Raw genomic sequence first — 27505 nt, forward strand, 5'->3', positions numbered from 1 at the left:
AAAAGTGATTTTTATTTGATTTCATTTTCAGTGCTGGTGAAAAAGAGATTTGGCAATAGGAACTGTCTGTTCGAGACAGAGGAGAGAAGCAAAGAAGCCACTAACACAGCGCCCTGACTTTCACAGTTCATCAGGAGGGAACCTGCATGACAGAGGTGGGTACCGAGGTGCATCCTCAAAGAGAGACACAGCACACGAGGATGTTTCTGGTGACAGCATTGCAGTGGTAACTCTGCAGGCTTATCAGCTGGGACAGAAGGAGACTGAGGACGGGTAGAGGTGCACACAGAGTCTGGGAGCTCTGATTAAACAAATGTAGGATCCCTGTAGGTTTTCCTCCTGGGTTGCTCATTGCAGTCATTTGCACCTGTGTCACCATGCTCTGCGTGGTGATCTACCTCTAGGTATGCTCTGGAGGACTGTGAGTTTAAAGTTTCCACTCTTCTCAGAAATGCCGACAAGGAGACAATCTTTCATATTATATGGGGAGATGGACAGAAGAAGGGACAAGCAGGAGGGACAGGAGTGCTCATGAGTCTGCAGACCGGCTTATCATTACTGAGCACTTGCAGAGCCATGGGAGCAATGACTTTCACTAGCACCCAGTCTGGCTTTTTCTGCTAGAAATGCAAAAAGCAGGAGAACCCCAAATATTCCTGTAACTCCATTGACATGGAGAACACCCACTGGGGGAAAAGCTGGGAAAATATCCCTGGATTTGAACAAAGATGTGGCAGCGTGCATGAACAGCAATCTAGTTTTGCAGCCGTGTGCTGTGGGAAAAGGAACTGCAGCGTGCAAGCATGTCATGCCAAAGAAGTCGGTCAGATTGGCATTTGGGAAGAGGCTGTGGTAATTATTGAGCTTCTGATTTCCCAAGAGCCTTTCTTTGCCTCTTTTTTTGTGTGTATGTAATTAGGTCTATAAGGCAGCAACGTCGTGTTAAAATGTTAACAGGAGTTTTGCAGAGTGGGACTCGGCTGGGGCTAAATGGTGCTTGGGAGGGAGAGCCCAGCAACTGATATCTTTCTCTTCCTCCCAAACTTCTTTTTGGGAACTATTGAAATCAGCAATCTTTTTCACCAGGGCAGCTTATTCCTTTTAAATAAGACACTGAAGACCCCCTTGGTAAAACAGCAGATTGGGGTTTTACTTTGTTATTAGGACTTAAAAAAAATTACAAGCACTGTGTTACAACCTCAGGCTCTGTCTTGTTGATGAGGAATAAAGTCTTTAGTAATGAAGAACAGTCAGAAGGAGTGTCTAATGCGCTTTCTTTATTGCCAGCACACATTTCATACTGACAGTCAATACTGCTAACTGATCCCAAGCCATGCATGTTGCATTTCATATCCCTCCACAGCCTCCTCCGCTCTTTCCTGTGTGGTCTTTTCTGAGCTAGCAGCAGAGTTCATTTGTCAGCTTCAGGTTTCTGAGCGCACAGATTGTTTTAATTCACTGCCCTCGTTTTTAGGCCAGGAGGATAAAGTTTGTTGTGTGCCTACTGAAGGAGCAGGAGCAGAGGAGCCACTGGAAGGATTAGATGGCAGAACAGCTGCAGAGGATCATGTGTGGGGTGATGGCCTGGATTTAGCTTTCCAAGGACACCAGTTGCCATTTTAGGGAGTCCACTTTGCCACTTTATCAGTGTTTGGAGCTTATAAATAGGCAGAGCTGCTAAATTGGAACAAAGTTTAGATGCAGTCTAAACTGATGGTCTTTGGAGCTGCCTTTACTGCCCGTGGAGCTGCAGTTTTCTCTGGCCAGTCAGAAGTAGCACGTGCACACACCTCCTCTACCATTTTCTGGTCACATTTGCGTTCCCTTGTATTGTCTCAGCACCTCGCAGGATTTAACTGTGTTCACCCCAGTGGCATCCCCAAAGAAGAAACAGCAGAACTTGTTTTCCTGTGTGCACCTTGAAGTGGAACTGTTTCTTAGCTTTGCAGGTGTTCCAGTGACCGTGTGCTTTGGCGTTTCTCTCAGAAGCATTAATAGAGCAACTCTCATCTCCTGGCCAACTGTTTGCAGACAAGTGTTTGCAAGTCCAGGATCTTTGCAGCCCTTTTGAGACAGCATTGAAATTGCAGGGACTGTGCATGCACGGACAGTACCAGCATGAGCTTCTTTTCCTGGGGAGAGCTTAAAAATCAAATACAGGCTTTAAAAGCTTTTTTTTTTGCCTCACTCAGTCAGCTGCTTTGTACACTGGTGCATGCTAAAACCCTTCTGGTGTATAGCAGCGGTCCCAGCGGCACAATGCAAGCGTGCTGCTACTGCCAGGACTTCCCGTGTCTGACTGACAGCCTGGTGCAGAAGAGCTGGGGATTTACATTCATCACCAGCCGCTCTCAGCCCAGGCAAATGGAGGCTGCTGTACAGAGAAGAGCATTAAAATGTTCTGCCAAGAGAGCCGAAGCCTCCCCCATCTGCCTGCACTGACCGCGCTGCCAAGGTCTGAGAAAGCTGATTTTGCCTTTTCCTGACTTTTTAGCCCTTCTATCCTCCTGGCTTTCTGAGATTTACACCAGTGTCGTTTGCCAGGCAATGTCATGAATTTAAAAGCTGCTTTAATTTTTAACTGCTGTGCGTCTCCCATTTGCAGGTCCAGTTTTTGGGAGGATTCTCATTTAGTCTACAGCATTACGTTACCACCAACAGATAGCCTTGTAACAAAACAGACCTAGGAGCTGTGCACCATTAGTCCACTTGCTTCCCTTTAGTTACATTTTTTCTGATTAAAATCAAACGTTCACTTCATTTTTCCGACACATTTGTGTACTACACTGAAAGTTACTCATTCTCTGCTCCTTTAAGGTGAACTTTTCTTTTGCTTTGGGTTTGTCACTGATAGCTGCAGTTCGCTTCCCCGCCTTCTTTATGCCCATGCTCAATGAGTAAATGAGAGCAGTATGAAGTAGGTTTAGTGAAAAATGACCATCAGCAGTGTAGATGACTTTGCTCTAATTAAAAATTGAAGCGGAAATGAATAAGCTTCTCATGAGGCTGTGCAGGAATTGACACCGTGCCCAGCACTGTATTCCTCGGTGATGTGGGAAGTCCCACATATTAAAGAATGTCCCAGAAATGTGGGTACCTTGAATGATGCTAGTTGAAAGGTAAGGAGAGTTTCTTATTGCAGCATTTGCATCTGGCTGAGTACTGAATTTGTCACATCCCTGTGTTTGAAGGCTGTGGTGGGTTTTATGCCCTTGCTGCTAGTTCTGAGCCTTAGTCAGGCACTATGGACAGGCACCTTCATCCAGTTTTGGCCAGAAGTTTTCTCCCATGTGCAGTGAGCCTGCGGAGATGTCACAGCCAACATGAGTATGTGGTCTTTAAACTTTCTGTTGCAACGAATCAAAATTTTCCTGCAGGAAAGGAAAGGAAAACAATTTGTCTAGAAATTCCTTATCAGCTCTAGTCATTAGACCAGAACAAGAGCGATTACGCTCAGTTATGCAGCATGAATTTACAGCTCTGCTGTGTCTCAGAATCGCAACATGCCATTAGAAGGGGGGCGGAGAGAGCAGGGGTACATTAATATCCCCACTTAGTACAGAAGGGGACAGGGACCTGCAGATGTTAGGCAGCTTCTCCAAGGCTTTACAGCAAGACAGTGGGTGAAATAAGAAAACAGATCCATGGGCTGTGATTTTCTGGCGTGGCCACTGAAGCGTGCAACCCTAATGAAAAGCAGAGTGCTCAGAGAAGGCCACGTGTCCAGATCTAATGAATCCCATTGCTTTCTCAGGTTTACTGCTGTTAGCCCCAGAGGTGCTAAACATGCACAAAGGTTGCTCTTTTGTAGAGAGGACAGCTGGTTTTAAAAACTAGCAGTGTCTCAGGTCGCTGCGGGGTCGTTTTGTTTGCATTGTCTGAATATGTGATTGTTCTCTTGTAGGAACAGCAGAGCATCAGCCACACAGCAGCGATGAGCCCGATATTGGTACGAGTCTCTTCTGGCTCGTTCTCTACAATGGCTGGTGCCTCTGCATATTCATTGGATGGTAATGCAGGATGTCGAGAGCAGCGGTAGAGTTTGCCTTGATCCCATCGTGCTTTTCCTCTGCTGGTGAAGTCTTTGAATCGCCATGAGAACGCTGTGACACTTCCAGCAGGTTTCCTGCAGACCACGGGTGGGCAGAGTGTGGGCAAGGTCAAGTCCAACCGAGGAGCCATCGTCACAACAAGATGAAATTCCCGTTCTATTGGCTTCTCATTAAGCAGGCACAGTAACGTTTCTTTGTAGAGACTTGCTAAACAAACTCTTTTGGTTATGGCTACTGATCCAACGTGACTGGGCATGTGGTGACTGTTGAACTCATGACTGGATATACAATGTTGCGGAATGGGGGAGTGGGGAACGGAGGCCAGCCGTGGTTGTTGAGGTGGTCCAGTCGGATCCGGCTTACCTGGCTGAGTTTCATCCTCTTTGTCATCCTTGTCTTTTTTCCCCTTATTGGGCACTACTACCTGACGACCATCGATGACGCAGATGATGCCGGCAAGCGCATCTTTGGCCCTCGGACTGGCAATGAGCTGTGTGAGGTGAAGCATGTGCAAGACCTGTGCCGCATCCGCGAGTCGGTCAGCGAGGAGCTGCTGCAGCTGGAGGCCAAGCGGCAAGAGCTCAACAGTGAGATTGCCAAGCTCAACTTGAAGATTGAGGCTTGCAAAAAGAGCATCGAAAATGCCAAGCAGGACCTGCTGCAGCTGAAGAACGTCATCAGCCAGACTGAGCATTCCTACAAAGAACTGATGGCTCAGAACCAGCCAAAGCTCTCCTTGCCAATCCGGCTGCTGCCAGATAAAGACGATGCGACCTTCCCCCTGCCAAAATCCAATCGGAACTGCAGGCTGCACAATTGTTTTGACTACTCGCGATGCCCACTGACATCTGGCTTTCCAGTCTATGTCTACAACAGTGACGATTACCCTTTTGGTAGTTCCTTAGACCCTTTAATTAAACAAGCCTTTGAGGCAACTGTCAGAACTAATGTTTATGTTACTGAGAATGCAAATATTGCTTGTGTGTATATAATTTTAGTGGGGGAAATGCAAGAACCTGTAATGCCAAAACCTACTGAACTAGAGCAACAGTTGCACTCTTTACCATATTGGAGGACTGATGGACATAACCATCTCATCATCAATTTGTCAAGGAAATCAGAAACTCAGAACTTTCTTTACAACATCAGCACGGGGCGTGCCATGCTTGCCCAGTCTACGTTTTATGATGTGCAGTATCGACCGGGGTTTGATATTGTGGTGTCACCTCTGGTACATGCTATGTCTGAACCTAACTTCCTAGAAATCCCACCCCAGGTGCCAGTCAAGCGTAAATACCTGTTTAGTTTCCAGGGGGAGAAGATTGAGTCTCTCAGATCTAGCTTGCAAGAAGTTCGCTCTTTCGAAGAGGAGATAGAAGGCAATGCCCCGGCTGACTACGATGATCGCATTATCACCACCCTGAAGGCTGTTCAGGACAGCAAGCTGGACTTTGTTTTGGTGGAGTTCACATGTAAGAACCAGCCTAAGGCGAGTCTGCCCACTGAGTGGGCTCTGTGTGGAGAAAGGGACGACAGACTAGAGCTACTGAAGCTATCTACTTTTGCACTGATAATCACCCCCGGGGACACCCGGTTAGTGATCTCCGCTGGGTGTGCCATGAGACTGTTTGAGGCTCTGGAAGTTGGAGCCATCCCGGTGGTTCTCGGAGAGCAAGTCCAGCTACCCTACAATGACGTGATCCGGTGGAACGAGGCAGCCTTAATCATACCAAAGCCACGTATCACAGAAGTGCACTTTCTTCTGAGAAGCATTTCTGACAACGATCTCCTTGCCATGAGGAGGCAGGGCCGCTTCTTGTGGGAGACCTACTTCTCCACCTCTGATAACGTGTTCAGCACAGTCCTAGCTATCATAAGGACTCGAATCCAAATCCCAGCTGCTCCTATCCGAGAAGAAACTGCAGTGGAGATTCCCCACCGATCTGGCAAAGCTGCTGGTACAGACCCCAACATGGCAGACAACGGTGACCTGGACCTGGGGCCTGTGGAAACAGAACCACCCTATGCATCTCCCAAATATCTCCGCAACTTCACCCTCACTGCAATGGACATCTACAGGAATTGGAATTCTGCTCCGGGGCCTTTTCACCTCTTTCCCTATACTCCCTTTGACCCTGTTTTGCCATCGGAAGCGAAGTTTTTAGGGTCTGGGACTGGATTTCGACCAATAGGTGGAGGAGCAGGCGGCTCTGGGAAGGAGTTCCAGGCTGCTTTGGGTGGCAACGTCCCCCGGGAGCAGTTCACAGTGGTGATGCTAACTTACGAGCGGGAGGAAGTGTTGATGAACTCCCTAGAAAGGCTCAATGGTCTCCCGTACTTAAATAAAGTTGTGGTAGTGTGGAACTCTCCCAAGCTTCCCTCTGAGGATCTCTTATGGCCAGACATTGGTGTCCCGATCATGGTAAGAAAGATGTGGATATTATGGGCTTGCTTCCTGGTGGGGTTTGTGCATTCCAGTTGGCTGTGGTAGCTCTGAGGTGCGTCAGTGCAGCTTAGTCATCTGGGACAGCGTTCATCTCGCAGCCTTGGAGATGTCTGTATCTGGTCTGCCCTCTTTATCAGTGGCAAAAAACAGGGAGATGAAAGGCATGACTCATCTGGCCCATTTAGGTGTTTGCATGAGAATGCTTTGGCTTGTCTTCTCCAAATGCCAGTTTGAAATTCAGGTGAGATGAACTGCTGTCATGAGAAATCAGTCTGCAGCCTTCTGCTTGTGCAGCTCAGGAGCTGATAGGTAGGAGTCTAAATGGTAAAAAACTGGGGTCTTTGCAGGTGCTGGGTATGTGGTGCTCTTGAAGCAATAAGTGTGTGTATGGAGCCTGATAGGAATCTCAGGGCTTAAAGCTAGAGATTCCTTTTTATTGAAAATCTTTGCTTAGGTGTTGAAGTATCACACTGTGAGGACAGGTGGCACCTTATAAATAGCTAAATAGGGACTGTTTCTCTGCTTTTCCTGATAAATCTTTCATGAAAACAAGTGAGGGACCCACTGAAGCTGTGCTCTGCAGGTGTGAAGGGCCTCAAAAGACATCTATCACTTTGTATTACAAGGGATGGGGGAACACATAAGCCAAGGCCAGTGTGACTATGAGCGTCTGTGCTCCAGAGGCTGCAGTGGGTTTGGGCTGGGTGTGGGCCGATTTCTTTCCCAGCCACACTGAAGAAGCAACAGTTTCCAAGGCTGATGTCCCTTCTGGTGCCCAACTACTCGCTTGCTTATCAGTGCTGCTACTTTTAAGAAATTCCTTCTCCCCATATTAATATTAATTTCTTTATTTTAGGACTTCTCTGTTATCTCAGCGTAACTTCCAGCACTATTATTGGTCAGTATTAAATGTAAGCACAAGCATAAAGCTTCTAATAAGAAGCAACGCTGTGTTATTTGAATCCAGTCGTGTTTAGAGGACAAATGGAAGGATAATGTGTTACGAATTAGGGAAGGGACAAATAAAAGGGGAAGATGGTATTTAAGTACGCAAACTGCGTGTGCTTTATGTGACAGGATGCTGCTAAATGTAATAGCGCCGTGAGCTTTATGCTTCATGCAAAGAGATTCATTGATTTCATATTTTGTTTTATCATTATTGTGATGAATAAATCCTTCTGCTCGCATTTTAAAAACCCTTATGGTCCAGGGACAATGAGGAGAGAAAATTGCTTGGATAATTGCAAAGTAATCTTTCACATTAGTCCTGTTGAATGCTTGAATTCTGTAAAATCTTTCCATTGTGCCTGCTTAAAAACTGTGTGTTCCTCCAGAGCTGAAGCGCAGGGATTGCTCCCTTTGGAGGAGCTAATGGGTGTTATTTGTGAAAGAAAAATATGTTTGGTGATGGACATTAATGCTCCTTTTTTTACCCCCTCTGGTCTCATTTGTACATATAGAGTGTTGGTGTCCCACTTGATTTTTGGGGACTCGGACACACGGAGTGGCTGCATGCTTGGGTTTGTATGCAGCCAGGGATGGTTCAGCGCTGTTCAGCTCAAGGCAAGGAGATGTCTCCAAAAATGTCTATTTTGGGGTTTTGGATGGTAGCTGTGTGTTTGTTGCCAGGTTCTGGGACTTGGCTGGAGCACAGCAAGCTTCGGTCAGGTCCCTATAGAATGAGCAATATTGCTCTGATGACAGGTGTGGTTTTTCTCCAGCTTTTCTAAATGCCATGTTTTCTGGGTCCCCGATAAGAGCTTTAGCCCTTTGCAGCTTCCAGACATCCATCTCACTAACGTGTATATCTGCCTCCAGACTGGCTGCTTAAATTATGCTAGGAGCCTGTAAGCACTTATCTATATGGTGTTGTAGAATCATAGAATCACAGGGTGGTTTGGGTTGGCAGGGAGCTTAGAGCCCACCCAGCCCCAACCCCTGCCACAGAGATACCTCCCATAGACCAGGCTGCTGATGCTGGGAGCAGCTGCAGAGCTGTGGCTTTTGTTTCATTGCAGGGAAAAAGTGTCTTTTGATGGGGAATATCCAGTTCTCTCAGATCTTGAAGCAATGCTTTGTCCTCGTATAACAAATACACACCAGAGATTTCTTGGTGCAAGGAATTGCCCTGAGTTTAATCACTAAGTGCAGAGCTGTTCAGAGGGAAGCTGGGGGGGAGAGACGTGGCCGAGGGCAGATTCAGTGCCCCACTGCGGTGGAGGTGGCTGCAGGCACTGCCTGACCATGATCCCAGAGCACAGCACCTGCAGCCAAGGTGATTGAAGCTAATTGCAGTGTAATGAGACAAAGCCATGCGTGGATCATGGAAGAGCCCCTCGAAGCATTGCCGCCAGTTGGCTGTAGCAGCAGGCTTGTTTGATGCTTGGAAGTGCTTGGTTGTGCTTTGGTGTAAAGAATCACCACTGTATGGTTTCTGTGCTGGGCTGGCAAGAGCAACGCGTGAGGCTGTGTTAAATCTCTGACACTTTCATGGATAATCACAGAATCATAGAATGGCCTGGTTTGAAAAGGACCACAGTGATCATGGAATTTCAACCCCCTGCTATGTGCAGGGTCGCCAACCAGCAGACCAGGCTGCCCAGAGCCACATCCAGCCTGGCCTTGAATGCCTCCAGGGATGGGGCATCCACAGCCTCCTTGGGCAACCTGTTCAGTGCGTCACCACCCTCTGGGTGAAAAATGAGATTATCAGGGCTACAGAATATATCTGCTCTCTTCAGTTTTATCTTTGATTTAGGTATAGATTTCTGGTGGCATCAGTTACTGGCTAAGATTCCTTAGCTAGGAGCCTGTGATTAAAAGATTCCGGCTCTGTACTGGGCTTGAAGTGACAGGGTGCAAATATAATTTAATGTAAAGATGTGTGTGTAGTCATTCAAGGTTGCCCTTGGAACAGATGTAGGAAGATTGCCCTCGAATTTGAAGTGCCTTTGTGCTATGCAAATTGTTCCCATCTCATGTTAAATAGCACCGCAGCAGAAAAACACAAAGGTTCCAAGTGAGTATTCTGTTTGTGCAGGTTTAAAAGCTTCCTTTCTGCAAGTGTTTGCATCTGTAGCACTTCATTAGGAGAACTTAGGCAAACAGAAGAACCTGCAGAGCATCACCACTGCCGTGCCCACAGCCACATCTCAGCCTCGCTTGCCCCTCCTGGCAGCAGTGACACCGCGGTGACGTCGTGCTGTGTAACCTTGGTGGTTTGCTTGTCCCTCGGGATGTCTGCACCTCTGTGACAGTCAGAATATCCTCAAGGAATGAAAACCTGCCCATGTCACCTGCTGGGTGGGATGGCAGTGCTGAAGTTGCCAGTGTGCACCTCGCTTGGGAGCTGTGCTCCTGGAGTGAGGTAAGAGGGAAAAGGGATTTGCATTAAATCTCTGCTCTGAACAGGTGGAAAGACTGCACTGGGGTTTGAGTGAGGTGGTGTGCACACACTTTAATCTCAGAAGGATTTCCAGCAGCAGGACAGAGAATGAGTCATGATGGAGAAGACCTGGTTAAGGCATGGGATGGATAGTTCAGCCTCCTCTTTCAGCCTCTCCACGTTCAGGGTTTCTAACCGACATCCAGGCGATGACAACAGAACCTCACCTGTTGCTGTGCAATTCCCTGGCAGCTTTTTCACCCACATGAATAAAAGTTAAAGGAAACAAACGAAGCAAAACGCCACGTAAACCACACATCCAGCCCACACAGATGGCAGTAAGGTGCACCCAAGAAGATTCAGAACTTGCTGTGTTCTGCTCTGGTGCTGATGGGTTGGTTTTGCTGGCTGCAGGGCATATGCGTGTGCTTCCTCTTCAGAACTGTAGCATAGCAGTTTGCCCAGTCCTGATGCTTAATGAAGCCAGTGCACGGTTTAGCAGCTCTTAGATCCTCCAGAGGCAGCTTGCTGTCTGTCTCTGTGTGGCTCTGAGCAGGACGTGGGCTGTGGTAGGGAGACAGGATTCTTGTTTCTGGTCTGATTTTAATCCTACAACCCTAAATCAAAGAGTTGAGTTTGGACAGCCAGAAGTACCTGAAGAGAATTTATTTTGACATACTTAATATGTATTTCAGAAGGCTACCAGTGCTGCAGGTGTTTCTCAGAGAAAACACAAAGCCCCAAACAGTGAAGTGATTAAACGCTCCAGCAGCTTGCACTCAAAACAGCCACGGATCCTCCAATGCAGCAATTAAATTCTCCATTTTCCATTGAGAAACTTGCCTAAAAGCCCCCCAGGACTGCAGCCTGAGGCAGGGAGTGCTCCACCTCCCTTCCCTCTTTGACGCATGCTTTTTCCTCCTTGCGTTTCTCATTGTGCCTGGAGGAGAGTGGGAAAGAGGACTCAGCTCAGAAGGGCCCTACATTTGGTTTTAATCTCAAGTTTAAACAAACAAGCAAACAAAGAAGACTTGGGCCCCATCTATGCACTTCCACCCATCCCACTCCAGCATCTTCTGGTCTGTGTGTCTCTCCAACTGAGCAGAGATGCGTTTTTAGCACTTTATGTTCTGTCTTCAGTTCATGAGAAGGTCTCTTAATTTTTAAGTTTCTCAACCCAAGGGAGAGATTTCGGGCTCCAAGGGCTTTGTGCTGTAGTGCAGCCGCACACATCCCTGCTTGCCAAAGGGCTCTGAGCAACCCCAGAAAAGACAGAAGATGGAAGACTTCACGAGGATGAGTGCTTCATGCATCACTTACAGTAGTGTGTCAGCCACACACTGCGATTTCCAGGCTGCATTGCCTTTTATTTCTCTTGTCTTTTTTTGCTCTTGGTGCAGTGCTGACACTCCCATTCTCATATCCATTGGTTCGGATGCATAGCCGGGAGAGGTGGCAACACCTGAAAGCTTGGGGACCGTCAGTGACCTGCATACAATCTTATTGAACCACCCGGTTTCACTGAGGATTGGGTTTGCTGGAGGCAGAAGATGAGTGAGATGAACCCTTGTTAGCTGCTAGTCAAGGTTTTGGTATCAACCTGAAGTTGAGGGTGTTGCTAGGAGGGGGTTTGGGGTCAAGGTTACCCAGATGTGTTGTGGTTTTACGTTGTTTTGAGGTGGTGCAGCAGCTCTCCCCGTGTCCCAGCAGTGTTTGATTTCAACTTTGTTTTGGAAGCCTTTGCAGAGGGGTGCTGGCATCGTGTGTGGAACACCAATGAATCCATAGGCTACAGCTTATTCATCCCGAAGCAGTACATCCATAACCTGTGCTCCCGTTGTAAGAGCTCATATCCTGAGTCTCTGACTTTCATTTCTGTGGCCCTTCAGCGATGGAGCCGGGGCTGGAAAAGCCCTGCAGCAGCTCACTTTCTCCTTTTCCTCAGGGCTAGGAGGTGTGTGCTGGTAGGCATTTATGAGCAATTTGACTGGGTTCACTGCCAAGGCCGGCTACTGTGGCTGTTGGCAGTGACTAATCCTTGCCTTAGAGCTTTGTTGCAGAATAAGCAGCAAGCTTTGATCCCTGCAGCCTGTCCCAGTGGCGTCACGTCCTTTTCTGCTGGCTTGGTGGCCGGCTGGGAAAGCTTATTCAATTTAGCAGCTTGTTTAAGAAGGAATAATCTTTGGAAGAATTCAAATCCAAAAGCATTGATGCCTTGCAGACCTGTTGGGTTGTGCTGGTGCTTGAGCTGCCCCAGTGAATCAGGAGCCGGGGGGAAATGCCACCAGGTCCTTTTGCTTTGTAGGAGCTTTGCGACAGGGCTACAGGGATTGTGAAGGGTCAGGAGGGCAAGACAGGTGAGGAGCAGCTTTGTTTGGCCCAGAAGAGACTGAGGGAAGGCCTCATGGCGGCCTGCAGCTCCACATGGCAGCTTCACAAGGAGCAGTGAGGGCAGTGAGCATGGCCAAGTGCGGGAGCTCAGGGAGCGCTGGGATACCTCAATTAGCCGTAGGGTTTGGGCGGTGCTGTGCCCAGGGGTTGGACTCGGTGATCCCAGTGGGTCCCTTCCTCCTGGGGATGTGCTGTGGCTCTTGCAGAGCACAGACTTGCACGGCAGCTGTGTGGTTGCTGGCTGTGTCCGTGCAGCTGCCAGGCGAGTAGCACCACCTGCTGCCTGCCTGAGGAGCCGGGTGAGCCCTCACATCCCTGGGAGTTTGCAATCTTCCCCTGTACTTCCACCATATCCCAACAACAAATTGGCTGCTTACTTTACCTGAGCTGCTAAAACCCAGATGCTTGTCACTCTGGGGCTGAAGCAGGGGTGCAGCGAGGCGTGACCGTGTGCTGATAATGTAACAAGCAGCTCCGGCCTCTCGGGGATTTGCACGCTGAATATTAACTCAGACAGCCTCGCAGTGAACCACTGCTATTGCTTCAACCCAGTGCTTAGTTCTCCCGTGTGCCGGGAGCATTTCCATAGACAAAACGTTGCAGCAGCCTGCCTCGGGATTCCCTTGGTTTAGGATGCAGCAAATGGGGTCGGTAACCAGGAGAAAGGAGCTGCTTTGGGGCATCAGGAAGGAATACCAAGGAAGGGAATCATCGCTGAAGATGATTGTCAGCATCATCAGATGCTTCTTACATGTGAAAGCTTGTAAATGGTGGCAGGTAGCAGAGGCCAGCCCCGTGGTGTTGCAGCCTCCAACCAGCGCCCTGCAGGTTCTCTGTGCACCTCTCTGCTGCTCTCACTGCAGCTGCAGGACAGCAGTGGTGGGGCAGGATTTGGTGTGGGACAAATCCCACGTTGTTTTTCCAGGGCTGAATTCGGGCTGTCTGTAGGGCTTGCACTGTGCTTTCAGTTTAGAGTATTGAACAGATGGGACAAAGGAGATCACTGTTGTGCTGGAACAGGGGAGACCTCCCAGGGCATTAGCGCATCGAGGGGACAACTGGGAAGGCTGTCAGGAGGTTCTAAGGAGGAAGGTGACTCCTGGACACAATGTTAGAGAAAGAGACGAGGAGCAAGAGAGGTTTTCATCATTCTGCTTGTTCTCACGTGGCTGTTGTAGCTCACAGGTGCTCCCTAAGCTGTGTGGGATCGATCAGCAAAGATACTGCAGCTCTCCTGCAGGAGATGGTTCCTTATTCCCAAATCTACCAGTGGGCTGGCGGTGGCACAGCAGCTGCAGTGCTATTCATCTTCTGGACACTTGTAGCCCTTTCCCCACAAGGAATCTAACGCTGCTCTCTCTTCTTTGTCCGATGGTTGCTTTTTCTTCAGTTTTCTTGCAATCCAACTCTGTAGTTAGTGATGAAGCATGATGGCTCTCCTTTACGTGTAATGCATATGGAGCGTTTCATCTCCCAGAAGGCAGCATCTGGCTCCTTCCAGTGATGCTGGAGGAAGAAGCCCATCTGTGAAACCAATCAGTAAGCAGAAAGGTGATGGAGGAGCTGAGTTCAGAACCAAGGGCTGCAATTCATTTGCCTGACCGTTGTATCCTGTTCACTATGTGTGTTAGCCCACAGAAGAAAGTTTAACATTGAACATCTAAATTTTGGGTCTCCCAGACTGTCTTGAGTCCGGGGTGTCTGCATTGATGGGCAGCACCATCTTTGACTGTGGAAGAAACCCTACAGGGAACAAAACAAGAGCATTTTTCTGCAAGTGTAGCAGCTGTAAGCTAGATAAGACTGTAAGAATGCTCATTTTCCTCTTGCTGCGAATGCAGGTGACAAAGTACAGTGGTTTCAAAACACTGGTGATAATTAAGTTGAGTTTATGGGAATTTTCAAAAGGAATTGTTTTTAATTATGCCTAATTAATGTGAACTTTGTAATTTCTAACACAAAGCGGTCCTTAATTCCTAGCTCATAGTGTGGGTTGGTGGTGGTTATGGTTGCCTGCATTTACCCCAACCATCTATTTGTAAGTAATGCATTCACCTCTTGATGAAAGCCTTTGTTTCCCCCTGATTTTCTTTCATGCTTTAATTGAAGATTAGGGAAGAAGGGATGGTGCTGCTGCTGCCCTCTGCTTGTCTGCACAGTAGCGTGTACCTGGAGAATTAGCATCCAGCCCTGCAGATGAGCAAAGGGGGAACCTTCAGGAACCAACTCAGGGCTGGCATCCCGTTGGTTACAGCTGGCCCTGCCACGTCGGCGAGATGGCGTTTATCTCAGCAATGGCCTGTTTGCTGAAACTTCCTTTCCTCTTTGTTTGACCACCATCAGGGTGATATCCTGACTCTATTCTCTCATATTTTATAGGTATTTGTACAAACTGGAGGATGATCTCCTTGAGAGAAGCCCTGCAGAGAAGGACTTGGGGGTCCTGGTAGACGAGAAGCTGGACATGAGCCAGCAGTGTGTGCCTGCAGCCCGGAAAGCCAACTGTGTTCTGGGCTGCATTAAAAAAGGGGTGGCCGGCAGGGAGAGGGAGGTGATTGTGACCCTCTGCTCAGCTCTTGTGAGGCCCCATTTGCAGTACTGCGTCCAGGCCTGGGGGCCCCAGTACAGGAAGGACATGGAGCTCTTGGAGCGGGTCCAGAGGAGGGCCACTAAGATGGTCAGAGGGCTGGAGCACCTCTCCTATGAGGAAAGGTTGAGGGAACTGGGCTTGTTTAGCTTGGAGAAGAGAAGGCTCTGGGGAGACCTCATTGTGGCCTTCCAGTACTTGAAGGGAGTGTATAAACAGGAGGGGGAACGGCTGTTTATGAGGGTGGATAGTGACAGGACAAGGGGAAATGATTTTAAACTGAGACAGGGGAGGTTCAGGTTGGATATTAGGAGGAAGATTTTCGCAGAGAGGGTGGTGACGCACTGAACAGGTTGCCCAAGGAGGCTGTGGATGCCCCATCCCTGGAGGCATTCAAGGCCAGGCTGGATGTGGCTCTGGGCAGCCTGGTCTGCTGGTTGGCGACCCTGCACATAGCAGGGGATTGAAACCAGATGGTCATTGTGGTCCTTTTCAACCCAGGCCGTTCTGTGATTCTGTGATATCTGAGCTGATGGAAATTGCTTTTGTCCATGAGCTGTACTTATTCCAGAGAAAAATGAGAGATAAAATGCTGATGAAGGAATCACGGTATGGATTTGCTAGTTCTTTTCTTCTAGCATTATATGGAAGAGCTCTCATCTCTGGGGAATGGATTTGAAGACACTTGCCGGCAGAAAGCTGTCTTCATTTCAGCCATAGCCATCAGAACTTTCTCAGTGAGATCTCAACTTTATAATCTCTGCAGAAAACTTCTCATCGTCAGCATACCTGGAAGCCAGAAGTGGAGGTGCGTGACTGAGTGTTCTTCGTGCTTCCTGCTACCTGCAACTCTGTGGCATCATTGCTTTGCTTATATACCAAGTTTATATACCAGCGTTTTAATAACTGCTCCCTAAGTTGTGAGTAGTGTGTCCACATTCCTTCCTTCTTTAATTGAGATATCATGTTCACTTTGAGGCCCCGGATATGAATGTCTGTATTAGAAGCCTTCAAGGATGGGACACAGCCACTCTAAATGCTGAATGGCATCATCAAACACCATTAAACATCGTGTGTTTGAGCTGGCAAGATGTACAGATTTTACTAAATCAAAAAATAATTGCACTTGCTCTTCTGGGCTTTTTTTTTCACGCTGTTGTAATGGAAATCCTGCTTGACAGATAGCTCGTAGAAAGAGAAGGAACCTGCTGAAGGAGTATCTGCACAACAACATGGAGGATTTGCACTGAAAAAAGTTAATTAAAGCAGCTGAGCTATCAGCTGAAGAGCTGAGTGTGGAAAGATAAGCACAGCCTCACTTGGTGAAGAGAGAAAAGATATTTCCAGTAATCCTCCAGGACTGCAGCCCTTGGGTTTCCAGCACTTTCTTCTTTCACTGGAGACGCTCTGACTCTCCGTTGTGTATTTCTGTATCCTTACAATGGCTGTTTCTGTGGTTCCTTCCCTTTGATGCTGGTGACCTGGCAACTGATGGCTTGGCAGGAAGAGGATCCCTCAAGGGTGCTCCCAGCCCACCATGCTGATTTTTCACATGCTTGCAAGATGAAGTGTGGCAGCCTCTCTCAGACCCAGCCCTGAGCTCTTAGGCCATTTGCTGCCAGACTTCTCAGTGCAGGCCAAGGGACTAACAACGTGTACTTTCCAATGAGTGCAGGAGTTGGTGAGCTAGCCAGCAGAGTTTTTCTTAAGAGTGAGGAGCTGAGAGAGATCTGGACTTCAATACTTAGAAAATTTTGGGTTTCACTTGTTTTTCTTTAGCTCTCATATGGCTCTTCCAAGGAAGAAAGCATGCTGAGATTGTACTCTTACGTGGCCCGGCACATCTCCTGGCACACCCGTGATGTAATGCAGCTGGGAGTGCAGGGCTGGAGCATGGAATGCTTTTACCAAAGTCAGGGCAGGCTTTCCCAGTTGGTTCCTTTGTGAGCTGGTTGGCTTTTCTTCTTCATCTGTATTTCAGTGTTCCAGTGGTTGGTTCAGGTGCAGGAACAGGGTAGCCCTGCTCTTTCCTGCTGCTCCAAATTTCATGTTTCTGCTCTAGAGACAGATGAGCCCAAACAATGTGCAGCAGATCTGACTGCTGGTAACAGCCCTGCCTCATGCATCACTGCGCTGCACAGCTCGGTGCCAGAGTCCCTGTGATCCCCCAAATGTCTGGGAGCCTGATGTACCCTCATCTGTTGTTTCTTCACTTAACTGGTGCTGTGCTGTCAGGCATTTGGTGAGGTTTGTGAATTTTCATCACTCGTAGCCTGAAAGGGCAGTATTGCCATTATATAGGGCTGACCTTTGAAAATCCTCTTAACAACTTATTTCCATCCAAAGATCTTTGACTTGTTAGCAAATGTCCATTGATCTAACAGCTGCTCTGTGAGATTAGGAAAAGATAGATGGTGCTGGCTTGTTGAAACACAGCTTGGTTTGGTGCAATGTATCATTACAGAATTGGCCAAGTGAGAACAAGTTGCTGGTGTTTGCCTTGCTTAGAAGAGCACTGATAAAGAAACCATTCACCTACATGTGGGAACGTCACACCTTCAGATATTGCTGATTTAATTGTAAAAACTTGGGATGATCAGTATGGAAACCCAGCGAGGCAGTGCTTCCCTGCTCCTATGGCTTCATCTTAGTGCATGGCAGTGATCTCTTACCCTGCAATCCCAGAAGTGCCCATGGCAGTCAGGTGCAGAGCTTTGCTGCCCCGTGCCCCACAGTTCTTAATGTGAAATACAGATCAGAGCTTCAGAAAGCTGAGAAAGGAGCAAGGTGAAACCAGGGGAGAATACTTATGAGGTATCTGAAAGCCTCGACCACAAGTGACAGTGATCCCGAGGACGTTCTTTGAAGGCAAATAATTACAAATAATGGTGAATAAATCCAATTGGACAACCAGTGCAGTGTGCACCTCCAAGAAACACACGTGAAGAATGAAAATGAGTAGTTCGATCTCCTTCACGTTGAAAGAAGAATTCATCTCCTTTAATTTCTTCAGAATGCTGTGTCAGCTGTACCCCCAGCAAAATGAATGAGGGATGGGTCTTATGTGGATCGCACGCTGCTTTCTGGTCCCAGCTATGGGCAGCCCTGTTGGCTGGCTTAACAAGGGCCCCAGTGCTGCACCTCTTCCTCTGTCAGCTTTGAAAAGAATCTCGACTGGCCTTGCTCTCACAGGGGGATAATTTAAGTTTGGTTTTACGTTGCATTATTTAATTACGTGTATTGCAAAAATGCATGGTTTGCCAGTTTGCAAGCATGGTGTGTGGCCTTTGGAGAGCTTCACATCTCCATACCCTCCCAGTGGAGCTCTCGCACTTCTGGAGATGAGTCTGTAAATAGTCTCTAAATCCTTTTCATTCCAATTTTGAAAGCTCCTCCAAAGGAGAGGCAGCAGAGCATTGGTGCCTGGAGCCTGGCTGGGTGTGGGGCATAGAGGGAGGGCGACTGCTTCAAGATGAAGAAGAAAGCAGTGAGGCTGGAGCAGCAGGATAATTAATACATGAGAAGGGGGATAATGGTCACTTTGAAATCCATCTTTACAAGAGAAGATTAAAGGGAAGGAAAAAAAAAAAAAAAGATGAAGACTACTGAAGAAGAATCCCATTGCTGTGCATCTCCGCAGAGCTGGTATCTCTGGTGTGAATGCCACTGCATCAAACAGCAGAGCAGGTGAAGGCACAGGAGGTCAGTGGGAGCTGGTGTGAAGGTGCAGCTGCTTTGTTTTGCTGCACTGGAGAGAAGCCCAGATGCAAACTGCATCCCAAAGTTTGTTAAACATCAGTTATCGTAAAGGCAATCACAACAGCATCTATTTCTTTACAAAATGCCAGGCTGCTGAGATCTTATGGTGTTTGGCAGCGTTGCTGGAAGGTGCTTTAACACCATATTTACACATTGCAAAGCTACAGTTTCCCTTGGCGTTACAACCAGTTGGGGCTGGCAGATACACCCACAGTGCTGGGGGATGTCCTCAAGCCTTCCCTTGTGACAGGAATGCCACACTTGCATTCCATCCTCTGCCTGTGCCCCGCAGCCTGTCCATGTGCTGGGGTGAACATTAGCAGCTTGCAGAGCATAGCAGGGATTTTTTTCTCATTAAGTGAAGAATTGCTGGCTGAGCTCCATGCTTAGATCTGGGCTTTTCAGTGTGGTTTTGGCTGTGGAAAGCAGGACGCTGGCCAGTAGAAATGAGATGAATTTCTGTTCTCTGCAAAGCAGGAGAGTGTTCTCATGGAGGGAGCCGAGCTCAGAAGGAGGAGATGGTTCTGCATGGGGAGGAGAGAGTCAGCAGGCAGGGAGCTGTGGTGCTGTGCCTTCAGGAGACAGAGCATGGTCTTCACTAAGCACCATCATGGCTGTCCCTGGTAAGGGCAGTCAGGTGGATCTGAGCTTTGTGCTGTAGCCAGGGCTATTTGCAGCATGCTGTATCTCCCTCCTACATCCCAAACCTCCTGGTTCCTGTGACTGGTCAGCGCAAACCTGTTGTGATGGCTGCACTCCCAAAAAAATTACTCAGCTTTGCAAATGCGGAGAAGCAAATGCCAGTCTGATCTGTCATGTTGGCTGCTTCAGGGGCAGGGGATGGAGCCAGCCCTGATAAATAGCTCAGATGTATCCTGCTTGTGTGTTCACAAATCCTTGCACACACACAACACCCATGATAAGGAAGCCCTTTCTGCCTTGTAAATCACCTTCTGACTCAGCATTTGTGATGTGGTCCATCCAGTAGCCAGTGGGTCTTAAGGACTGAGCTGGACACGTTGCTTTATTGGGATATCTGGATTTTGTCCAATCTGTGAACTGTAAATAAGTGTGCTGTTTACAGAATGATCTCAGGTAAGGACAAAGGGGTTCTAGCTGCTGCCTGCTGGTCTCTCTCTGCTGGAGTTTGGATCTCCCAAAGTCCACTAATAGAGTGCTCTCTATCAGGCATAATGTGACTGATTTTTAATTGCTTTCCTTACCTCATCAGCCAGCAGGACCATGCAGCGCTGCTTATCCACAGCTTGGGAGATGCTTTGGTCCTTTTTCTTCGCAGTGAGGTTCTGACCTTGCCAACTCCCTATGGCTCCTGCATGTCCAGGGAGTGGTAGAGTCACCGTCCATGGAGGTGTTCAGGAATCGTTTAGATGTGGTACTAAGGGACGTGGTTAGTGGGGAATTATTGGTGGTAGGTGGCTGGTTGCACTGGATCACCTTGGAGGTCTTTTCCAACCTTGGTGATTCTGTGATTCCCTGGAGGTGTTCAGAGTGTGTCCACAATGTTGTGTCCTTAGCAGCGGTCTGTGTCCCCAGATGTCACCGTCAGAACAAAGTGTGCTTTGTGGGGGTTTGCTGTGGCACCTGGAGCGGCAGGAAGGCAGAGGGCCTGATGCTGAGCTACAGCACTCCTTCCTGCAAACCAGTATCTTGCTTCTCTGGGTCCTACTAAGAACTGCAGGAGATGGTGCCAAGAAAGAGGGATTGACAGCGCTGTACATCGGCATTGTCCCCCAGAGGCTGTGCTGGCAGGAGCTTTTCCTTGCAAGTATAGATGGAGGTCGAGTCTTTGGGCAGAAGAGAGAGATGTGTTGGGCTCCTGTGTCTTCAGCAGCATAATTTTGAACTGTGCAGTGCATGGGAGCTCGTGGTGTCCTCAGCCTGGCTCTGGCTACAGTGATATTTCTCCCCAATTGAATTGGCACAGATTTGGGAATGATGGAAGAGAATCCTTTTCCTGCAAGCTTGCTCTTTGTCTCCCCAAATTATTGCATCTCCGCTAAGGCCATTCTTTTGTGGGTTGTCTTTCTGTGGGTTTTTTTTTCTGATGAAGGCCTGACATGAGCAGTGAGCTTCCCACTTCTGTGCTGAGTTTGCTCTTTACCCAGAAATCAGTCCAGTTCACTCAGTTGAGCTGTCAGAATTTCTCCAAGCCCATAAACATTCTTGAAGTGTTCACCGTCAAATTATATGTGACACTTAATTTAAAGCTTAAGCATAAAGCCTCACTAGTAAGGAGATTGCTGGAAGATATAGATTTTACTGCATCTTTGTGTTTACGTATAAAACCAATGCAGTCTCTTGGTGTTGGTCATGGCATTATTGCTGGGCAGGCCATCGATTGATGCTTTGTTTTTGTTCTAATGTTTCTAAGATCTGTTTGGCCAACATGACTGTGAACAGCAACAGGAGCGAATGGGTGTATTGAATTTTGATTGAATTACATTGAATTTTGGGGTTTTATGCTCTTTAAGCCAAAGGAAACTTGTGGAACTGAGTCACCTTGATTTGCTGGAAGGAGAAGACATTTCCAACACAGTGAGAAGTGTTTCATGTTTGCAATTTGTTTTAAAAGTTTACAAACTGTTGAGGGGATTCAGGACTTGGAGCTGAGTGTGATGGTTATCTTTTTGTACAGTGCTGCACGTGGTAATTTTGCTGGTGGCAAAGGGGGTTTAACAAAACGCTCCCAAGGAAAAGCCAAAATAACCAAAATAAGGGGACAGATTTGAGTCTGAAGGGGCTGAGCTTGGCGTGCAGGTCCTGGCATTGGTGCTGTGCTTGATCAGTGCTGGGAGCTCTCATGTTCCCTACAAGGGCGAGGTGGCTCTCTGGTAAATGCCTTTGTGTCTTTCAACTTACCAGTGGATTTGGTGTGCTCCTGGCTATTAGAATCCCCTTGGGTAAAGGTCACTGCTGTGGCTGTTTGCAGGAGCACAGCACTGCAGTGCACACGTCATGCTTTGCCAAGGGAACACCTTCTGTTGGGTTTTCACTCAGCTCACAGCTGTTGAGAAATAAGATTTGTGTCAGAAGCTGTCATTAACACGATGGAGGGGCAGGAGAAACAGCCCTGGGTGAGAACTGGAGAGCTCAACCTGTTTCAGAAAGAACCAGCAGAGAGGAAGGTTAATGGAGGTGACTTGAAAAGCCTTAGCGTAGTGCCACCGACCCCACCAGCCATCTACCATTAGCTCTTCATAAAGCATTTGGAGACCAACTGGTGCCACGATGTCTGATCTCATAGCTGTGCCTTGTTCTCTGAGCAGGTTCATGGTGTGCCTTGTGATGAGAATCTCCCAGAGACAAGTATAGAATTAGAGAATCGCTCTGGTTGGAAAAGACCTTAAAGATCATCATTCCAACCACAACCTGACCATAGTACCCTAACAACGCTCCGCTAAATCACGTCCCTGAGCACCACATCCAAACGGTTTTTAAACACATGCAGGGATGGTGACTGAACCACCTCCCTGGGCAGCCCATTCCAGTGCTTAACAACCCTTTCTGTAAAGAAGTGTTTCCTGATATCCAACCTAAACCTCCCCTGGCACAACTTAAGGCCATTTCCCCTTGTCCTGTCACCTCTCAGCAGTGAGAAGAGACCAACCCGGCTCTCTGCAATGAAGAGAGCAATGAGGTCTCCCCTCAGCCTCCTCCCCAGACTAAGTACATGCAGCAAGGCCCCTGCTGAGCCATGAGAAGAGCTCACATGGGATGCATGGCTGCCTCCTGTGGCCTGCAGATCCCAGAGATCAGAGCATGCTGTGCCTCTTGTGTGCATGCAGAGATGGGTGCCACTCAGCCCTTTGTGATAAAGTCATGGAAAAATTGCTAAATCTCACTTAATGCCGTATGAAGGAAAGGGTTGAACTTCCTTTCTACTTGGCTGGTGTAATAACCCTTCTTTTTTCACCCAGCCTAATAAACTAGACTGCGTTTGTGCCCATAATGTCCATCTCATGCCTGACAAATCTGCTGTTTTCTGAGGCCCATTGAAATGTAAAAACTTGATAAGAGATACCAATGGTTCAGGTCCTTGATTCAGACTCTCCCCATTGCCCCCAGCCTGTTTCTACAAGATGAGCTGCTTGCATTGAGAAGAAAAGTTACCCAGAGATTCACTTCTGTCTTTCTCAAGAATTAGATTTCCTTTCTAATGATTTCTAATGGTGCCCTTATTTCTGTGGCTCAGGTGCAGGGTGTGCATCCCAGTTCTGCCTGGGGAGCGACGGCAGGCTCTGCACTGAGCGCCTGGGGATGGGAGGGAGGATTGGAATCTCAGGCATCTTCATCATCTTCATCATCATCACCTCTCAGTGATCACTCCCTGCAGGTCCCCGCCTGCTTCTTTGGAGCAGCTGCCCAGGGGTGAGAGGAGGACTTTACAAAAGCAGCTGAATAAAAGTTGGATGGCAATCAGCTGCATCCTAAAAATGCTGTAAGTCGGGACAGGTGCTTTGAAAAGAAGCCATCAAAGGCGCTACCTTTACATTGCTTCTAACTTCTGCTTGTGCTAATGTGATGATTTGAATGTGCTCGTTGTGTCTTGGAGGCACTTGGCTCCTCTGTAGTGTGTCTCTTTAGGGAGCAGTTTGATGCCAATGCTCTGATCTTTCTCTCCCCTCTGGGGCCCCAACTTCAGACATTCCAGGATGGATCCGCTTCACTTTCTCAATTGGCAGTAGCTGCATCATGGTCAGCGAGTTACAGGAAAACAACAAGTCAGTCAATAAGGTTTACCAGGTGTTTCCTTGGGGTCCATCGATTTACAAGCTGCTTTAATCTTAAATGCTCCCCGTTGAAAGGCAGCACCTTGTTTAGCACCAATAGGAGCACACCTATTTTCTGTGCAGAGCACAAACCGAGCGCTGACTGTGCAGATGTGCACAGCTTCCCGAAATGCACCCTTGGCAGCTGGGGCCGCTTTTACTTCCTGCCCAGATCATTGCAGCACAAGAAGATGCAACGTCTGGGGTGAAAAACGGAGGTCGTAGGACCTCTCAGCTGAACATTGCATCTTTACCTCTCCCTTGAGAGTCACTGGCAGCCAGAGTGCAGATCTGGCCCTGAGCAGTGGTTGTGGCTGCTCACAGAGGGCTTGCAAAGTGGGCACAGAATCCAGGAGGGTGCTGTCAGCAAAGCCCCTGTGCTGCTCAGCCCCAGTTCTTTGTCCATGTACCTTCAGCTGGCTGGGTGTGATCCATGGGCAGGACCTTGCCTGGAAAGCATTAAATCGGTTTGCAATGGATTGGGTCCAGCTTTTGCTAATGTAAAACTTCTAGCAGTGCTGTGACAGCCGGGCAGGACTGAGAGCCGTGTTGTCACCGTGCTGCAGAGCCGTGGCCAGGCCTGCACGTGGCTGCAGTGTGCTGGAGGGCCCCCTGCCCATGTCAGCAGGCATGAAGGTGCTCCAGACCTCCTGGATTTTGGATTCCTGCCTCTCCTAAATTGCTCTCCCATGCGCCTCCTCATTGCCATTCCCACCCCGATCCACTGTGGCTCGGAGCTGTGGAATTTGCCACCTCCCTACAATAGTGCCCGTGCTTTGGATGGCTCTTCAATGGGATGTTTTAATGCATTCTTGTCAAATGTTCCATTTTTTTGTCCCTCAGTAGCTACTGACAGATGAAAGCACTAACACTGGCTTTACATGGGAATTTAATGGTACCAGCTGTCATGCAGATCCCCCATACAAATATTTTCTGCTGTTAATGGTTTCAATGTGAGCTTTTTTTATGTGATCAAATGTAATCTTATTTAATGGAGTTTTATTGCTGTGACGCCTCATTCTTTTCACCGGGCTGGACTTTATTTTTAAAGCAAGAGTTGACTGTTCAGGAGAGAGCCGGAGAAGCGGGACTGAGTGGGGTGGGAAGCTGGGATGTTCTCAGAGGGAGGTACTGCAAATGGGTCACGTCCAAAGGACAGAGCAGGGATATGTGCTAAAACAGCCCCGTTCGGAGTGAGCTGGAGCAGTGCTACGAGGGCTGCTATGCTGGCAGCTGCCATGTTTCCCCTCTGGCTGCCTCATGGTTTTGCAGAGCCATGTCACAAAGGCAGCACTTGCAGCTGGTACCTGCTGTGTGGCTCCTGGCAGGCCTGCGAGGCAGGCAGCAGGTAGAAGGCTGGAGAGAGCTGGTGCTTTTTGCTTAGAAACCATTTATCTGTCCACGGCGCTGTGAAGCAATGCCAGAACGCGACAGCCAGAATGCCACAGCCAAAGGACTGCAGCTGGAGCGCGTCACCCTGCCCCTAAATCTCTCCATCACCCATACCCACACCGTGACTGCAGTGTTGTTTGTCTGCTAGGTTGTCCGCACAGAGAAGAACAGCCTGAACAACCGCTTCCTGCCGTGGGATGAGATCGAGACGGAAGCCATCCTGTCCATCGACGACGACGCTCACCTTCGCCACGACGAGATCATGTTTGGGTTCCGGTGAGTGGCACAGGGTGCAGCATTCCTGCATCCAGGGGCTGCTCAGTGCTGCGCAGTCATTGTGGCTAAAACGAGGGCCTGGCCAAGGATGAGCACATCCCTTCCCATGGCTTCGCAGTTCCGCTTCTTGGAGGAATAGCATGTGTTAATGAATTGTTTAATTCATTACATGCTAATGAGTTGCAGGCAGGTGGGCTGATTCCAGGTTGTCCAGGCAACCTGATTCTCACATGTCTTAACCTCAGCTCTTCGGCTTTTGCAATTCTGATAGCGTTCCCTTCATGTTGTTGGCAGTACATGCTTTTCTTGCCTGCTCAGGAAGAACACTGGAAAATGAACCCAAGGCTTCTGCACTCCATGCTTTGTGTGCCATCAGCGAGGCCACAACATTCACTGCAGGGATTCATTGCTCGCGTGCTCACAGTGGGCTGTCGTCCATCCTCTGTGCTCTGTGTGGCACTGGGATGTGACAGCTGTTTTAGCACCTCTCTCTGCAGAGCATGGAGAAAAGAGATGTTGCACAAAGAGTGCTGGTTGCTCTCATTCCTACTCTTCTGCTCCAACACCTGCATTTTCCCCTGACGCTGCCCTGGCACAGAGCTCCCTCATGATGAGCCCAGGGGAGAAAGCGGTTCCATCGGAGGTTTCCCCAGGCTGCTGCTGCTCACCCTCTCTTGGCTGCAGCTTGTCAGCCTGGTGTGGGGCTGACTGCAAATCCAAGAGCTGCTGACAGCTGTCAGGAGGTGGAGGCGGGCAGCAGCTCTCTTCTCCCTCCCAGATGGGTTGGCTCCTGCTTCAGAGGAAGACAGAAAGGCACAAAATGCCTGGAAAGCACTCTCTCTGAGGGGTGAGAAATGAGGTGTTAAGTGATTACAGCAGGCATTGGGACTCCTGGCTCCCCTCCATGCCCCATTGTGGGCTCTTTATTTGGACTTGGCCATTTTCTCCCCCTCTTTGGTCTCCCTTTGCCTTTGCTCATCTGCAGTGCCTGGCTGAGGCTGCACTGATCAGCCCCGGAGCACCTTGCATGGAGATTGCTTACTGGAAGCAAACCTTCCCAAGGAGTGTGACCAAAATGCTCTGCTGGAGGAACTCTGGGTTTTGCTGCTGGGCTGGGAAGGAAATGCCACATTCATGTGGATGTGGGAGAAGTGAAAGGGAGTGAGTGGTTTCTGCTACAGCTTTTCAGAACAGTCACGTTGGATTGATAGAAACCCTCAGCACGCAAACACTTGCTGGGAGGATGGTGCCAGGGAAGCTGCGGGCAGTGCTAATTGCTCAGTTTTCATTACCAGGTTATATTGGAGTTTTCTTAATTTGACTTAAGGATGTAACAAACCTATCTTTGCTGTTTGCTGTGTTAAATAGCATAATGAATGCCCTCAGGAACTTTGTTTTGTCAGCAGCCCACAGTTGCCTCACAGCCGTTTCTTGTTAAGCTCAGCAGGAAAGGGACCAAGGGAGGAGGAACCAGGAGCTCCATAAATGCTAAGAAAATAGGAGAAGGCCACCTGCTGCCTGATGCAGTGTCTGGGGAGAAGGGAAAACCCTTCCAGGCTCCCACGTGGGGCTCATTCCTTGTAGTCACTGAGTGTGGAGATGCAGCTGGGACCATTAGTGAGGTACATCTGAAGGAAGCCATCAGCCCGATGTGGAAGATGGGTTTAGTTCCCAGGTTAGAAATTTAGCACCAATGTTTTTCTTAATTACTCCTGACAGCACTGCAGCTATCCTGTGGGATTGCTCTGGAGGAGAGTGAGCTTCAGATGAGAGCAGAATGTTAAACAAGCCCACACTCTCACATGTGAACCCCAGGATTAATTCCCTGTGCAACAACTGCGAGTGTGTGTTGGGGTGAAGGATGCTGGGGAGGCTGCTGGGTGCAGGTTGGGATGAAAGTGGGTAGGTGATCACTGCTGTGTCTGTAAATAGGGGCAGGTAGTGGAGATCGGTGCCTTCCATCTTGGAGACCCCATCTTGACCATCTCTGCAGCTTTCCTAAAGGGAGCTTTGTATTGTCTTTGCTGTATGGAAGAAGAAACAGAGCTGCCGGGAGATACCACATCCCAGGGAGCTTGGGAAGAGGCTGGATTACCCCAGGCTGCTCTGGGGTATAGAAGAAATAGAAGCAGCACTGGTGCATGTGCTGTGGGAAGTTGGCAGCAGCAGTTTCCCATCACACTGGCTTTCCCTGCCTCTTTCTCTGCCTCTTTTTCACCTGAGATCACAGTTTTCCATGCTCTGTGTAATTTAGAAATGAATTATGGGCTATCAGCCTCTATTCTTAGTTTTCTTTTAAACATGCAGCACAACCCTTTAGTTAGAAAAAGAGACTCAAAGGTGCCTCTGGAAGAGAACCAACATGAGAAACCCAGCAGTGCTGCTCTGCACTCGCAGCTGTGTGGGGCTGAGCTGAGTAAGGGATGC

General features: G+C 48.5%; 1 protein-coding gene across 38 annotated transcripts in view; it reads left to right on the top strand.

Moving 5' to 3' along the window:
- EXTL3 (exostosin like glycosyltransferase 3) overlaps positions 1-27505 on the top strand; it is a 134949-nt gene that overhangs the window by 102206 nt on the left and 5238 nt on the right. For 34 of the 38 annotated variants that reach the window (XM_046939447.1, XM_046939465.1, XM_046939454.1 and 31 more), the window contains 3 exons: positions 32-155; positions 3905-6474; positions 24951-25078. In XM_046939447.1, the coding sequence (XP_046795403.1) occupies positions 4327-6474; positions 24951-25078 (2276 nt within the window). In that variant the 5' untranslated portion in view covers positions 32-155; positions 3905-4326. Of the gene's footprint in view, positions 1-31; positions 156-3904; positions 6475-15499; positions 15670-22974; positions 23080-24950; positions 25079-27505 lie in introns of all 38 variants that reach the window. The other 4 variants (XM_046939468.1, XM_046939467.1, XR_005858631.2 and 1 more) reach the window with 3 other exon arrangements.

This window comes from Gallus gallus, chromosome 3, assembly GCF_016699485.2.
Source record: "Gallus gallus isolate bGalGal1 chromosome 3, bGalGal1.mat.broiler.GRCg7b, whole genome shotgun sequence".
Lineage (NCBI taxonomy): Eukaryota > Metazoa > Chordata > Aves > Galliformes > Phasianidae > Gallus > Gallus gallus.